The sequence below is a fragment of the Aythya ferina genome, assembly GCF_964211825.1.
Source record: "Aythya ferina genome assembly, chromosome: 3".
Taxonomy (NCBI): Eukaryota; Metazoa; Chordata; class Aves; order Anseriformes; family Anatidae; genus Aythya; species Aythya ferina.
The window spans coordinates 83857072-83873429 of NC_140298.1; the positions used below are offsets into that span (position 1 = coordinate 83857072).

General features: G+C 41.9%; 1 protein-coding gene across 3 annotated transcripts in view; it reads left to right on the forward strand.

Annotated features, from left to right (window-relative positions):
- Window positions 1-16358, forward strand: part of PDE7B (phosphodiesterase 7B) — a 175290-nt gene that overhangs the window by 80316 nt on the left and 78616 nt on the right. The window contains exon 1 of one of the 3 annotated variants that reach the window (XM_084514232.1): window positions 11834-12337. The exons of the other annotated variants lie outside the window; for them this stretch is intronic. Coding sequence (XP_084370358.1) covers window positions 12097-12337 — 241 coding nt within the window. The 5' untranslated portion in view covers window positions 11834-12096. Of the gene's footprint in view, window positions 1-11833; window positions 12338-16358 lie in introns of those variants that run through there. 3 annotated transcript variants of the gene reach the window in all.

The following is a 16358-nucleotide window of genomic DNA, read 5'->3' on the forward strand; positions in this document are numbered from 1 at the left end:
GATTATTAAAAAAAAAAAAAAAAAAGTACTTGCTGAGGATGTATGTAATGTGTGGCATATCTTTTGGATGCTCTTGTGCTGACATCTATAGAGATGTAAGACCATTAGTAAAGCACACTTCTTTGTCCATTATTTCCCCATAGAGGCTGTCTAAAGGAGAGGGAAAGGCAGTAAATATCATTAATAAAATGAACCCCCATAAATAAGAGAAATTATTGTGACAACTTCTGAAAACAAGACTGTTTTAGTTTTTCTCTTATGAATATTCATACGGCCATTATCACCGCTGTTTTTTAAAGCTTCGAAGTCTGAGCTTGTTGAATTTATACTTTCATAGAATCACAGAATCGCATACTGGCTTGGGTTGGAAGGATCCTTAAAGATCACCCAGTTGCAACTCCTCTGTCATGGGCAGGAACGCCACCAGCTAGATCAGATTGTCCAGGGCCCCATCCAGCCTGGCTTTGAACACCTCCAGGGATGGGGCATCCACAGCTTCTCTGGGTAGCCTGTGCCAGTGCCTCACCACCCTCTGAATAAATAATTTCTTCCTTACATCTAAATCTCCCCTTTTTTAGTTTAAAACCATCTCATTATCTGCCCAAGTAAAAAGATGTTCTCCATCTTTTTTTACAAGCCCCCTTTAAGTGGGCTTATAGGAACTGAAAGGCCACAATGAAGTCTCCCTGGAGCCCCTTCTGCAGGCTGAACAGCCCCATGTCTCTCAGCCTTTTTTCCTAGGAGAGGTGCTCCAGAAACTCTGATCATTTATGTGGCCCTTATCTGGACCCACTCTGACATGTCCACATTCTTCTTGTGCTTGGGGCCCCAGACCTGGATGCTTAACTCCAAGTGGGGCCTCATGAGGGCAGAGCAGAGGGGCACAATCACCTCCCTTGGCCTTTTGGACACTCCTCTGTTGATGCAGCCCAGGACACAGTTGGTCTTCTGGGTTACAATCACTCTGTGCTGGCTCATGATGAGTTTTTTGTCCACCAGAACCCCCAGGTTCTTCTCTTCAGGGCTGCTCTCAATGAATTCTTCTCCCAGTCTGTGCTCATGTCTGGGATTGCCCTAACCTGGGTGTAGTACCTTGCACTTAGCCTCGTGGAACCTTATTAGGTTCACATGGGCCCACTTCTCAAGCTTGTCCAGGTCCCTTTGTTTGGCATCCCTTCCTTCTGTTGTATTGACTGTACCGTACCACTCAGCTTGGTGTCATATGCAGACTTGCACTCCATCCCATTGTCTATGTCATTAATAAAGATATATAAACAGCACATGTCCCAAAACAAACCCCTGAGGGACAGCACTTGTCACCAGCCTCCACCTGGACATAGAATCATTGACCACAACTCTGGCTGCGGCCATCCAGACAATTCTTCAGCCACTGAATGGTCCACCCTTCAAATCCATCACTCTCCAATTTGGAGATCAGGGTGGCATGTAGGACCATGTCAAAGGTCTTACAGAAGTCCAGGTAGATGACATTGGTTTGTCTCCCCTTGTCAACTGATGCAGTCACTCCATCATAGAAGGCTAACAGATTGGTCAGGCAGGATTTGCCCTTGGTGAAGCCATGCTGGCTGTAGCAGATCACTTCCTTCTCTTACATGTGTCTTCACATTGCTTCTAGGAGGGTCTATTCCATGATCTTCCCAAGCACAGAGGTGAGACTCACTGGTCTGTAGTTCCCCGGATTTTCCTTTCTACCCTTTTTAAAAATGGGAGCGATGTTTCCCTTTTTCCAGTCACCAGGGACTTCTCCTGACTGCCATGACTTTTCAAATGTGATGAATAATGGCTTGGCAACTACATCGACCAGTTCCCTCAGGACCCTGGGATGCATGTCATCAGGCCCCATAGACTTGTACCTGTTCAGTTTCATCAGGTGGTCTCTTTTCAAGCAGTATCACTGATATGTTTAAGTAGATAACTTGCAAAGCTTCAAAGCTTTGGTGAGTCCATTTTATTCAAATAAATATTTAAATTTCTGAATGTTTATTGTAATTTATCTTAGCATCTTGGAATTCAGACAGAAAACCTAAGATGAGGATTTTCTCATCAGATTCTTTTGCCTGGAAACAACTGAAGGGTAGCACTTTCCGGACTGTTCTCATCCTTCTGCTTCTGATCTCCACAGAAACTGAGGATCACAGCTGTCTCCAATATTTATTTATTTAGAGAGCAATGGAACATTTTGAACCTCAAAACAAAAAGAAGGAAAGTTTGGTTGTTTGAATTTCTGCCAAAGATGTGATGAATTCTACTAAACAATTGTTAAACAGCAATTGTTATAATTTAGTGCATTTAGTCTGTGCCAAATGCTACTCCACTATGCATTATTGTAATTTAGGGTGCAAGCAGCCTACCCAAATAACAGCACAGAACTTGGCTGGTTATATTATCCAGCTATTTGCACAAGGCTCCTCTTTGAGCCAGACAGAAGACACAAGCTTTGAGATACAGATATGAGTTTGGGTACTTTGAATTGTATCTTCAGTGACCATCCCATTCAAGATTTAAGTGACCAAGCTGGGTATCTAAAGTTGGTGTTGTAAAAGTCTCCCTTTTTCTTACACTGAGTTTTGAACAAAAAGTGGGACCTGTTTAAAACATCTAGTAAAACGAGGCTCTGACCACATAGACATCTGTTACCAAACTGATCTAATCCAAACTGATTTGTACACCTACATACATACTGAAGTATATTGGCATTTAGTAATCAAAATAAATAAATAAATATTTTAAAAAATAATAAACAATTAGGAAAGTTATACTTGGTTAATGCTGCAGGGAAGTTATAAAAATAACTTAAAACTGATGTATATGTTAAATAAAACTTACAGTTGCCTTTGAGATTTAAATTTATAATCTACTAAGAGTTTTTCATTGTCTTCTCCATTAAACAAAAATAATTAACTGTAGTAGACAGCTACAAATCACTGAATGTGGATAGCTCTCTTTTATCTTTCTTTCACTCCTGACCATTTATCTCTCCATAGTTTAAAACTCGTTCAATGTGCAAAATTCTGCTAGTTCCTCTTACCACGGTACATCCCAAGCTATTGGTCACAGCCACAGGAAAAGGCATTAAATTCAGAGCTGTTAAGTCTGTTTTTTGTTTTTTTGTTTTTTTGTTTTTTTACCACTGTTGGTTCAAAGTTATTTCAGAGCACTACAGAGATGCTATCAGATCTTCCTGTCTCTTCCGTGCTCCATATAGCATACCTGCAAGCCACTGATGTCTTTACCCTGCATTAGCATTGTCCAGTGTTTACCCTTACTTCCATATACTTTCAGATAAAAAATGTTCACTAAGATTGCTAAAGCTAGCTGAAAATTTTTCAGTGGAGTAGTTTTGTATTAGAAAAAGCAGTGTTAGTTTTTTTCCAAAAAAAAAAATATATATATATATATATATATATGCATAAACAACTTTTTCAGGGAGGAAAAGTTGCTTCTCATTTCTCATTTTGTTAAGAAAACAACCAGCACCACATTCTGACCTTTTCTGGTAATTTTTGTTCCCTATTGTTTTGTTAATTTATTTAGTCTTTAATATTCTAACTTGTTTATTCAAATGTTATTCAAATACCAGGTTAAATGTTATTCAAATATCAGGTTATAGAATCTGTTATTCTAATGCAGTGTTTTAAAGCTATCTCAAGAGAATATTTGCTACATCAAAAAGAAAAAATACTTTCTCAGAAGTAATTTACTGAAAGGTTTTTAAATTCTGTCTGATGGACATTTGGTTTTAACTTCTAATTCCTAATAAAAAAGAAAATCTGGCATTTCCATGAAACAAATTCTGCTTTCCAACTTGCTACCATTAATACTGTTTTTATTATGCTAGCGATTGTATTCTGAACTAAGGAACTGTGTTTTTTAAAATGTTAAGGAACCAGCAGGCAGTCTTAGATGAGCATGCACTTCTGTTTGCACTGTGACTAGAAAAGGAAGTACATGTTCATGCAAAAATTAGACTTAAATAAGTATTTCCTATTGGAGTTATACAAGCACATGTGATGGCATAGTTGGAATCCTGAGATTTAGCTGTTAAAAAAGCAGCTGATGCAGATGGCAAATGTCAGCAAAGGAGATTCAGTTCATTTTCCAATTCATTGGCATAGGAAACTAGTGGTTTAATAGGGGGATAGGCCAACTGATGTTTGATTTTTTTTCCACATAGTCACACAATCTGGTAAAAGTTACATCACTTCCTTGCATGCTAGCCCCACTAAATTGTTTCCTGTGCCAACGTTCCAACCGAGGCTGGAAATACCAGAGGATTTCTTTCCCTTTCTGAAAAGCCAAAGTTAATGGTGGTTGAAACCAGTTTCATCTGGTATTACTTCAACATTGATATTATATTTTAAAATAACAGCAAAAACTATGTAATGGGTTTCATTGAAGTGCATAAGAAGTTCCTGATAAAAATAACAGAAATAATTTTACTTCAGTTACTTAATATATGCATAGTATTCCACTAAAAACAAGCCAACATTAGCAAGAAGATAAACTAGACCATCATTTAAACTTTTTTTTTTTTTTTTTTGTCTAGTTTTAGGACACAGTAACAAAGATTCTGTAACATCTTCAACTTCTCAAAATGCTCAGGTTTATGAATAGAGCTAAAAGTGAATACAGAACTGGGGAGTAGGGTTGTCCCTGGCTCCTTTGAGCACTGAAGTTTTCTTTCCTTGGCTAATGGACACACACAATCTTTCAGTAAACTGCTCTGAGTGTGATGGGTACCTTGCAGACTTCAAAAAGTGTGACATTTTGCTAAGTCTGTGCTTATAGAGACAAGACACTGCCTATCATTCTAAGAATCTGAGCTTGGTTTCTGAATAAAGCATCTTCAAAGTGCAAAGGCGAGTAGCTGAAAATGCATGTGGGAAAACACTCTCACATTTAGCTCTTTCATTCCCCCAAAGATTGATGAAAAGTTTACTGTTGTTCTTATTAGAGGTTTTCTGTCAGCAGAGGGCAAGCTAAAGAGAACAACCCAAAAGTCTTAAAATTCTGCGATGAAGTAACTGGCATGTCTTCCAATTGACTTGGCATATGATATTGTGGACCTCAGAAAAACAGATCAAGCAGAGGCGGATGTAGTCCCTGGGCTGGAAAGTACTGAGCAGATAGTTAAAGGGAAATGGAAATTTCTTCCTGATTCTCCCACCTGAAAACTTCTGAAGTCACTTCTTCGCTACTGATGGAAGGAGTTGTTTATGGATGTCAACACTGTGACCAAATCTTACATCTTAATGCCTTGCTGAGGTCTGGAAAAAAAAAAAAAAAAAGGCACAAAGTACAGCATTTGCATGACTGTCTTGTCAGAATAACCTTAATACTTTCTTCTTTTACCACAATTTTGATCAATCAGGCATTTTGTTCAAATAAAGTATCTTACAAGCACTGTGTATCTAGATGTATATTCCTATCATAACAGCTGGGCAGAGCCCTACAAAATGATGTGTGATTGTCTGGACTGAAAAGAAAATTGTAGCAGATATCTTAGGAAACACTGGAAAACATTTATGGTTTTACATATGGTCAGGATATCTTGGAAAGCATACTACAGCTGGAACTACATTATTGAAAGCAGCCTGCCCAAATAAGTCTGAGAGAAACAGATTTTCCAGAAAACCTCCTTTCCATCTGCAAACCTAGTGGATGCCTTTAACCAGTTATAGATACTACCTACACAGTTTTTTTCTTTCTGCAGCATCAAGATTACATTTGGAATGGAAGCTCTAGTGAAGAAAAAGAACCAACACATGTTTGCATGACTATCAATGGGGTTTGATAGCACAGTCATAAAATGCCAGCACAGTTGTGACACCAGAGGTCCAAAGTTGCTAATACTAGTGTAGCTACATTTACACAAATGCATTTGTAAGAAACGCTAAGAGCTTGATTACAGTAAATATGGCCTGATTTTGCAGTCAGGAGAATCTAGGTCAGAGGGAGCTTAGTTTATTCACTGTTTTGTTTGTGCATCAGTTAGACCTTTCCCATGACTTCTCATCTGTATCTCCTCTCCATCCCTGCAGCAAATTGCACACGCTGCTGTTATGCATGATGCAAGCAGGGAAAAGCTAAAAGGAAAAATTTAGTGATCAGATCTTGCAATATCTGATTTACAAGTGAAGAAGCAAGCCCTATTGTTCCTCTGCATTTATCACTTTATTTATGTCCCATTTTTTCTTACTATAATATGCTTTCTTTGACAAAAAATTAAACTAGATAAAATAGATAATGAAGATTTTTTGGCTAATCACTTTATTTTCATAACGGCAAAAGACAAGAAAAGACAAAATCATAGTTGCTAGTGTTTTCCATATACCATAAAGGGCAAGGACACAATAGGCTATACAGCCACTAATACAATCTCATTAAGGTAATAAGCGAAAGAAGACATATTTCAAATGTGACACATCTCTCATCTTTCACGTCGCTGCCATAATTTTTAGATACTTATCTTCTAATTGAGAAAATATGTATGCACATGTTCAGCTTTAAAGACAGCAGCAATCCTTTTGAATTCATTGAGACTGTTCAATATTAGTTATGTATTTAAGCGATATGCATCTCTCATCTGGTTAGTCCCCTTTTCTACTCAATCTTTTTTTTTAAACTGTTCGCAAAAAGGAATCCTGCAGGATGCTGTAGTTACTACTGTTACAGGATTATTAAAACGATAAATAGCATTTCCACTATCCCATGTAATAAGTTATTATTATTATTTTTAAGCCTACCTGAATTAATATTTTAAGCCTACCTGAATTCTACCTACATTTTCAACTCAATGCAGCTTTCTGAACCTCCCATTCCAATATCCATGTTGATTATTAAGCATCCAATATAAAACCATTACAATGATCGCTGCATAAGAGCTTTCTTTGGGGATGGCAATGAGTTTTTTCTAACTGTTTATAGGTGATGCGACTCTATTATCTCCTATGTCTGTTATTTTCTTTAATGCTCCATAGAATGTGGGAGATTTGAAGCATCATAGTTAATATGCTGAACTTTTAATTCTCCAAAGCAGGCAATGGAAAAATTACACAACCTCACTGTTTCCAATTAGTTATGGACTTCTGTTTATTCCTTTACCACAAACATTTTTGCTTAGTTAGTAGTACAAATTGTTAATCAGAAAAATGTGCTATCTCACATGTGCTAAGAATGAAAAAGAAATTGACTCCTTGCCCTACAGAACTCAAGTGATCCTCAGTCTTCCATTTCCAGAACCTTTTCCCAAGGAGTCTGATCAAGTATCCACAATAACTGTAAGATTACCATGAACCTATAGTACTGACTGTGTTTAACATTTCCCACTAGGTGAGACTCTCAAGGAATGATGCTGCATACAGCTCAGGCAATAATAAATAGTGCATCCTACCATTCCATTAGAAATTCATCTCACTACCCTTAACAGTGGGTTGGTAGCAGATAAATGAAATCTCCTACTATGTACTTTGAGTACGCATGAAAATATGTAAGTACATTGTTAAGAATTCATAGTAAAAATAATAGATTAAAATTATGTTAGGGTTGGGGGAAAAAGTTCTGATGCAGGGCTTAGAGAACTTAGCATGTCCAGACTGGAGCAAAGATACAGTAATTGTCTTCAAATAAATACAAAAATATTCATATATAATAAGGTACCAGTAATAACAGAGGGAGGTAGCAAAGAGCAATTGTTTTTATTAATAAGAATAAAATTAAAATTATAAACATCTGGAATGAGACAAATGTGGGGTAAAGAATAAGACAATTATACTAAGATTTTTAAAGCAATGAAGAAGCAGGAGCTCATTTTTAAAGCAGGAGGTCATTAGAAAAATTTGTGTAAGCTCTGCACAGCTCTGCCTGCTTATGTTTCCTCTGTCATAACCTCCAGTCCTCTCCAGCATTCTTTTCCCTTGTCTTTTCTGAATGTTATTTGTTCACACTCTTATGTTCTCTATTGCCCCTTTTATGCTGCCCTACAAAAGTGCAGCACATTTTTTTTTCTTTATGTGTAACAATGACATACCACAATTTGAAATCTTTTATTTTGTTAAACTCACATCACACCCCTGAAGCCTTCTAAAGCTTGATGCCATTGATGGTATCATCACTTGGTTCTGACCCTAGGCAAATGCCTGTCCTATTGTCTCTGTATGAATCTGTGACCCCAAGGACAGAGGCAAAGACATAGTTTTCATAAGTGACTACTAACTTAAGCCGATTCTGCTAATGAGTGCCATCTAAAGACACATGCTTTACACTTTCTAAAAATCACTATCATAAGATCTTTGAAACTGGTCTCTAAACTTGGAGCGCTTAACTAATCACTTCTGAAAAAATTGGCAGTCTGTTTTTCCATTAATTTTAATAATGTACTGTATAAATGGACAATATCAGATCTTTTCAGGTATCTAGTTGGGAATGCACTAACATAAGTTGTGACACAAAGGTGGTGTGGGTTAGCTGATAGACAATTTCTACTAGTGATGAATCTGCTATCCTAACAATTTGTGTGCCATTTTTTCGAACATTGGCTCTCAGATAAAAGTGCCAGGAAAAACAGAATATGACTTGTCCTTTACATTGCTCTTCTAATACAGAAAGGCACAGATGCCTCTACTCTAAGGAAGCTGTCAGCAAAGTTGTAGACCGGAGATCCCAGCATCACTGACAGTACTGGCAAGCAGGAGGTCACTGCTGGGCAGTGAAGCTTGGGGAGGGAAGCAAAAGGAAAAGGCTGGGGGGCTAGAGGGGAGAATCAAGGATCTTTCTTCACCATTCTTTTTTTACAGCTTTTGTGTGTCTGGCCTGATTTGTTGTGGGAGAGCTGCTGGAGACAGTGTATTTGGCACAGGCCAGGGTAGCTCAAAGCCAAAAGGATGGTGCTATTGCCAGTTTAAGCCATGGCTTTTCTTTTTTCTTTTTTTTTTTTTTTTCCTCTTTCCCCCTCCCTCCTTTTTATTTGAAGAAGGGAAAAGAAAAAAAGGGAAGAAAGGGACTTGCAATGAAAACCAGAGCAGTGGGCTAACGAAGGCCCTGCAGGCTTCAGTAGACTGGAAAGATACACGAAGCACTTCCTCTACCATCTGGCATGCACTTCTGCTGCTGCTGCTCTGGGTGCATAGCTTTGGAGTGAATAAGCAAACAAGTAAAACTTTTTAAGACACACCAATTATGAAACCCCAGCTATTAATCTGTCAGCTTACTCCCTTCCCTTTTCTCCCACCGCAATATTCCTTTCCTCAAGTCTTTTCCAGTTCTCGTGTCTACCTGTGAAAATAAGCACTGCTTTGTCAGGTTTTCAGAGCTGACTTCGATCACCTGTCCACTGGCATTGCTTCTCAAGAGGAAGAAGGCCTGGAGCCAACATATTTATACTACCATTGTTATCACTCATGCTTCTTTGACTCAATAAATGCAGTTAGAAGCAATGAAGTGATCCATCTCTGTTCAAAGATTTCCTTCCAATTTAGCTGGAGTTGAGAAGGCAAAAGAGAAGTTTTAGGTGAGCTAACCTTGTTCAAGGATTGCTTTAAATACAGTCACAAATGGCTGGGTACACTTCTGTGTAGGAGTGTTATGTTTTAATTCTGATGGTTTTTCCCAAGTGCCTTGGGAAAGTGAGAAGTGTTAAGGCGAGGTCACATCTTCAAGTTGCATAAATCATTACAGCACAGCTGAAGTCAGAGAAACATAGAACCTGCAAATTCTGATGATTTTGTCTCTTGAAAGTCTCTGAAAGTGATGCTACAGCAGATTTTTGATATCAAAAACTTCATAATCAAATATAGATCTTTCAGGCTTTCTTGTAAGTAGCGCTGATCTGGCTCCACTCTTATCACACACCAAAAAAAAAGACAAAAGGAAATTCACTTAATCACAGCAGAAATCTTAGATGAGTTAAGGATAATTAATCATTGGATCTTGTACAATTTCAAGGCACAAGTTCAGTAAGAATCAGATGTATTCATTTACAGGTAGACTCATTAATGCCAGACATTTTTTACACAACTTATTTCTTTTATTTGCAACTGCTGATCCTCAAACTGACCAGAAAGCAGGAAGAAAGAAACTACAAGCTATCTAGAGCAGCCACTCTTATTTGACACTATTTGACATCCCCAGAAAAAAAAAAAAAATAGACACACCATCTGCTACATTTATTATGTAGTTTCTTGAAATAATAAATCTATAACAACAGATCATGTTTTCACTTTGTTTTTTTGACTGGCCTCCTGCTTTGCATCTGTAGACGGTAAATGAAAAAAAGTCTCAACAATTGACTCTTCAGTTCTGACTGCCTGAACGTATCCACAAGGCAGGTATGTGTTCAAGTGACCCAACTACAGTCAACACAAAACTTTTCACAAATTTAAGGATATAAAAAGTAGTGTAGATTTTGAAAACTCAGAAGATTGCTTATTGCTACAGTCAGGAGATTTGGTGGTTAAGTTTGGTTAAGCACCTAAATGTTCAGATATTCATCTAAACATTGGGCTGGGCATGTATCTGTGAATGCATTCTCTTCCAAGATATCTGGTATTTTTTGCATGCAGTCAAGCTGGAAATGCCACAAGGATAGCCTTTCTTTCACGGTATTCTGGCACTTCTGGCACTTCTGCTTCTGTCCCAGCGGGGAGCAGGAAGTGCAGAGGTAAACAAAGATGAAAAACAGTAACTGAAGAAAAAAAAAAAAAAAAAAAAAAAAAGTTAATGGAACTTCTTGTACATCAAAACCAAAATAAAGTAGTTTGGGGATAAGGTCTAACTCGCTCAGTAGGTGAGTCTGTCTTCAAGCAATTTGTACTTCAGTTGCCTAGTTTATCCCTAACAGAAACAATATTGCTTTAAAAAGTAATTGCACAACATGTACCAATATGAAAAACCTAATATATCCTAATAAGCCATATAACATAAAAACAGTAAATTTTGACTTTTCACAAGATTTATAACCATACACTGTATGAATGTGTTTATGCTTCTGTTACTGTATTGTGTAGCATCTGTTTGTTTTCTTTGTTCTTAACCCCTTTGTTCCAAGAGTCAGGATATCCTGACGCTAAGGACTCTGCAAAATAACAGTAGGACAACAATGGTATAATTCTTTGGAAGCACTTCACGATTTTCAAGACGGAGTCACCTGCAAGTGTAGTGTGCTAGCAATGCAGCACTGCAGCCTACAGTCAAAATAAGGCTGTTTTTTGGAAAACTAGTATTGGAGTTGCCAGCTTGAGGTGGGAACATTCAGATAAGTGTGGCAGACGGTCCTAGAGCAGAGGAAACAGCATGCGTGGAAATATTATAGTGTCCACTAAAATGTAATTAGCTCTTCTGTGAATTTACTGAAAGCTAGGCGCAGGTTCACGAGACCATCTCTCCTGTTGGGAGTAATGGCCTGGGGACAGACCAGCACCAACAGCAACAGCCTGTATAAAGGCAAAATAAAACTTCTGAAAAGAGGAGGCACCTCGGGGTCCCGGGCGACCGTGGTGCTGTCCCGCAGCCCCTCCACCCCGCTGCCTTCCCCCCGCTCTCCTTTTCACCCCCTTATCTCTGCCGGCAGGGCCGCCCCGCACAGCCACCGCCGAGCTGCCCGCTCCGGGACGCGACCCCGCGACCCCCCGTGCTGCGCTCGGGAGGCCCAAACCCTCAAGGGCCCCGCAGCCGGGGCGACCCGAGGGGCGACCGCCCGGCCCCGGCCGCTTGGTGCTCGGTCCGCGCTGCGCCAGCCCCCGCCGGCAGCAGCGGCCGGAGCCCCCGCCCCCGCCGCGGGGCTCGGCGCTGCGCGGCGCCGGCATGAGCCGCGGCTCCGCGCCTGCCCGGCAGCCGCTTCGCCTGGCGGCGGGCTGAGGGCGCGCACAGGGCGGCCGCAGCAGCGCGGCCGGGGCCGGCGACCCGGGGAGCCGCGGGGAGCCGCGGGGCCGGGGCCGGGGCCGGGCGGCTGCGGGGCGTGCCCCCTGCGCGGGGCGGCGGCGGTGGGCGGCCGGGCGCCCCCGCCCCGCTCTGGATGCCCATCGCGGCTGCTCGGGCCGGGGGGTGGCTGCGGCTCCCCGGCGGGGGGCGCGGGGCAGGATGCCGGTGCTGGAGCGCTTCTTCCCCGCGGCAGAGCCGGGCAGGAGGAGGAGGACGGGGGAAGAGCCGATGCCCCCCTTTCCCATGGGCAGCCTGCCCGGTTATCAGCAGGGGACCCTGGCCTGGGACTTGCCCGAGATGATCAGGATGGTAAAGCTCGTTTGGAAGTCCAAGGGGGAGCTGCGCGGGGCGAAGCACAGAGGAGTGCTGGAGAGCGACGATGCCCTGGGCGGCTCGGCAGGTAGGTCTCCCTCGCCCCCCTGCAAGGGGGCGCCGGGCTGCCGGGGAGCCGGCCCCGTCCCGCCGTGGGGCAGAGCCCCGGGGGGCTGTAGGGGGCTCAGGGGCGTGCTGCTGGCGGCTGCCTTCCCCCCGGCCCGGGGATGGGTGCCGCGGGGTTGGGGGGGGTGCCACCGCCGCTGCCGGAGCGGGGGCGGCCGCAGCCTCCGTGCGCCCAGGGCTTCCCCGGTGCTGCCGCCTCGGCCTCGGCTCCCCACGCCGAGCTGCGGGCGTGCGGGGCTCGTTTCAGGCGAGGCTCCCTCCCCCGGGGGCGTCCCGGGGTCTCGGGGGGGGCCCCGCGCCGTGCCGCTGCCGTCCCTGCAGCGCCTCGCGGGTCGGTGTGCTCCTAACGCGGGACCATATGGCAGCGTGCCGAAGGCTTTACTGAAGTCCCGATCGGACTTTGTGCCTTTGCAGTGGGTACAGACGAGCTGTCAGGTTAGCCTGGCGCCTCTTACTTCCAGTTAGCTGATGCTCTGTTCTTTCCCCGTGCCCTACCACATCTCTCGCGGTTCAAAACCTCATGCCGCCTATTGAAGTCGGGCTCAGAAGCCTGCGACTGTCTCAGCCTCAGTTGATATTTCTTTTATCCTCCTGTCATCACGCCACCTTGACTTAATGGGCCTGCTGAAAGTTTGTGGCTTGTGCCTTCCGAACTCTGGCTTCTCTTATCTCCGCAACCTGGTCACCGACCTCTTCCGGCGCCTTCAGTCTTCAAAGATCACATCTTCATCTTCCTTTGCTGCTCCACTTACCGAGACCTTTATCTTACAGTATTTCATACCAGAATAATTTAATTTCTTACGTACAATAACATCACTGCAGATATTTCAAAGTGCTTGTGTATGTGTGTGTGTGTATCTAGTGTGTGTGCATGTAACTCTGCTTACAAACTTGAAAAGTAAACCTGCGTTTGTGCATCGCTTTTGGCCAAGGTCGGCCAGTTGGTCGTTGTATGTTCATTATTTTACATGTTTGCAGGTAAACTAAGAAATGCATGGTTTACTTGTATTCTGAAAAAGGGAAGAAAAGTTTTCAGGCTCGAAGGAAAATCCTTGGAGAGAAGGAAAAACCTGCCTCCCTGCTGTGCGGGAATCACTTTGGTTTAAAAGAATAATAAGTGAGATTGTTGTGGATAAAGCAAGGGGAGGTCAAATTGCTCTTTAAGACTTGGAGCAAATCAGCTGGGAATGTTAAGCAGCCAACCAGGGAGATTGAGGTTTGTGTGGTGAATGGTGAGCGTTCAGAGATGGACCCTAATCAAACAGAAGTTGAGAAATGCTGCATTGGTTGCACCTCATGTATGAGTAATAGTGGTTTTTCAGTATGTTTGTGTTATATCTAGTGAAATTAATTTCATTAGGTAACAAATGAGATTCGCCTTCAGATTCCTGGAGGCAACTACAAATGTGCATGAATGTACAGAGACAGATTATTCCACTAGCAGGATATGAGTAACTTGCATTTACTCAAGTGGCTATTACTCGTATCCTGTGAAGGGACAGTCTCCTTCGTGGTGCCAGATCCGATTTCATAACCTCGGTTGACTTGCAGCACTGCAAATCAGAGCAGAAGATGACTGTAGCCCTCAACACTTTAAATACGAATCATCAGACAGTTCGAGTGAACCAGACCTGGGTTGCTGGTTTTTCCTCCTCAGCAACAGTCATCCTAGTAGTTTTCCCTCTTGTGGTTTCATTTTAGTCACTTGAAGTACACTGGAGTACGTGGGAAAACCAGTAAATGCTGAAATCCCGTGTACTTAAGTAAGTGCAAAATCAGAGATTGTAGCAATAGGGGGGGGGAAATCATTTGGAAGGATCAGTAGTTTGAGGTGCTTAGCTTGGTGGGTGTTTTGTATGTGTTAAGCTCCTTAAAAAAAAAAAAATATTTAACTTGCATCTTATAAAAAGGTACTGCTTCAGTAGGAGATCAGGTTTTCTTCAGGTGAAGCTAAAGCAAATAACTTCTGCTTGAGGTACTGCTAGTTAGGCAAATAAAGGTTGATTGTTCAGCAGTAGAGTTCACAGCACTTTCCACATCAAGGGCTTTTTCATTTAAGTTTGTAAGTGTTCATGTGATAACTCATGTTCTGTTATCACATGCTCATGAAACTATTTTGTTTACGGTAGAGGAGAAGGAAATAGATATGGATTCTGCAAGGAAACTCTCAGGATTTCTGCCTTGCTTGATCATGTTAATAGAGATTCTTCAATCTTAGCAAAGCAAATTCCTTTGACCTAGCCTGAGTGATTGGACCTGGCTTTGGGCTGGCATTTCAGAAAGGAACAACCTTCTTAACCATAGGTAGTGAAGGGGAAGGAGAGCTATATCTGGATGTGATATCAGTTCTGTGGATGTCTTGGGGACCCATATAGCCTTATATCATACCACATTCCTATTTCCTGAGGTAGCTATTACAGAGCAGAGCTATCTCTGTGTCCTGGGCTCTCAAATTCAAGAACTGTATCTGGGCTCTTCATCTTATTCAGAACTAAGAATAAGGTACTGAATGTCCCTGCAAAAAAAGTCTTTGCAGTACATCATGCAGTTTATGGTTGGGATAAACGAAGAACCCAGATCTCAGAGAGACTGACTGCCTAGGATTTCTGGTCTTCTTTCTTTTTTCCTTTCCAAAGCAGTAAAATTCACATCTTGAGCCCTCTCTTATTGCTGCATTGCTTTTTAAAGTTAGTGTCAATTAAGACTGCAGACCTTTCTCCTGCTCCTGGCCTGCTGTTGCTTAGTAACTCTTTTCTTTCCCTGTTTCAGTCCCTGACCAAATCAGTACAAAAGTGTGGTTTGGTGAGGACTCTCATCAGCTGTGCCACAAGCCATTTAACATTCTCAAATTGGACATGTGATAGTAAGAAAGTGCAATAATGGAACATAATTAATTTGAAATGCATTGGGTGGGAAATGGGTATAATTCGCTGTCATTCCTTGCGGTGCTTCAAAGATTATTTGCAAACCAATGCTTTTTACCTATATATATATAAATAAAGTCTTGATACTCTTACAACTGAATTATTTAAATATTTCTGCACTGAAACCATGTTGATGCCTAGGAGGGAAATGTGTTCTGTTTATGACCCTAACTTTCTTATCACCCTCCCTTACAGTTCAGCCACAACTTTGCAGATTAAACAAACCCAATCAAGGAACAGGTATAGCTCTGCCTGTAAGACTCTTCCTCATGAAACCTCACAACCTGTTAGATTTACAGCGATCATCCCAGATAACTCCTGTGAGACTTTCTGTACTGTTAGAGCCTTGCACATGTGCAGACTTGCAAGGCTTTCAGAGAAAGTACCGTGGTACTTAGAATTATCGAGGCCATTTGAGACACTGATCTCTGTGGGTTTTTGAAATAACTCTGAATGTTTTTTTCCACCTATCTCTCTCTGTCTGTAGATGTTTTCTCAGAAATGTAGGTTCTGATTCATGCATGCATCACACTCATTGTTAACTGATGAGTCCCTTTGCCATGAGGAGGAAAAACAAGCAGTACCACACATCAGTCCTATCACAGTTTGCTGCTGGGAAGATTTCCCCCAGTTATTGGTGTGTCCAGTTACTTCAGTCAACTGCCTTCTTCCCTGCTCAGCAATTTATTTGAACTTCTTGCCATCGTCCAAACCTTGCTGCACAACAGGCCTTGCTCTTTCAGATCTTACAGCTGTTTGCTGAGCGACCCTGTGATACACCTGCTAGAGAGGTCAGAGTTAAATCGTGTGTGTGCTTCTTCAGTGACTGCTCAAAGGACTTCCCTAAAGTTGTTCACAAGACCTCCAAAGACTTAGTTCTTCCATGATAACCAAGGAAACCTGCCTTCCGCTTCATTTTTCTTTTGTGGTGAACAACTCTTAATCATGCTGTGCATGTTAAAATAAACTTCATGCTTCCCCATCCTGTCATTACTTGCTGAATCATTTTTAGTAGTGACGTCTTAAAACTCATGCATGCTTTTATAGTCCCATTGCAAT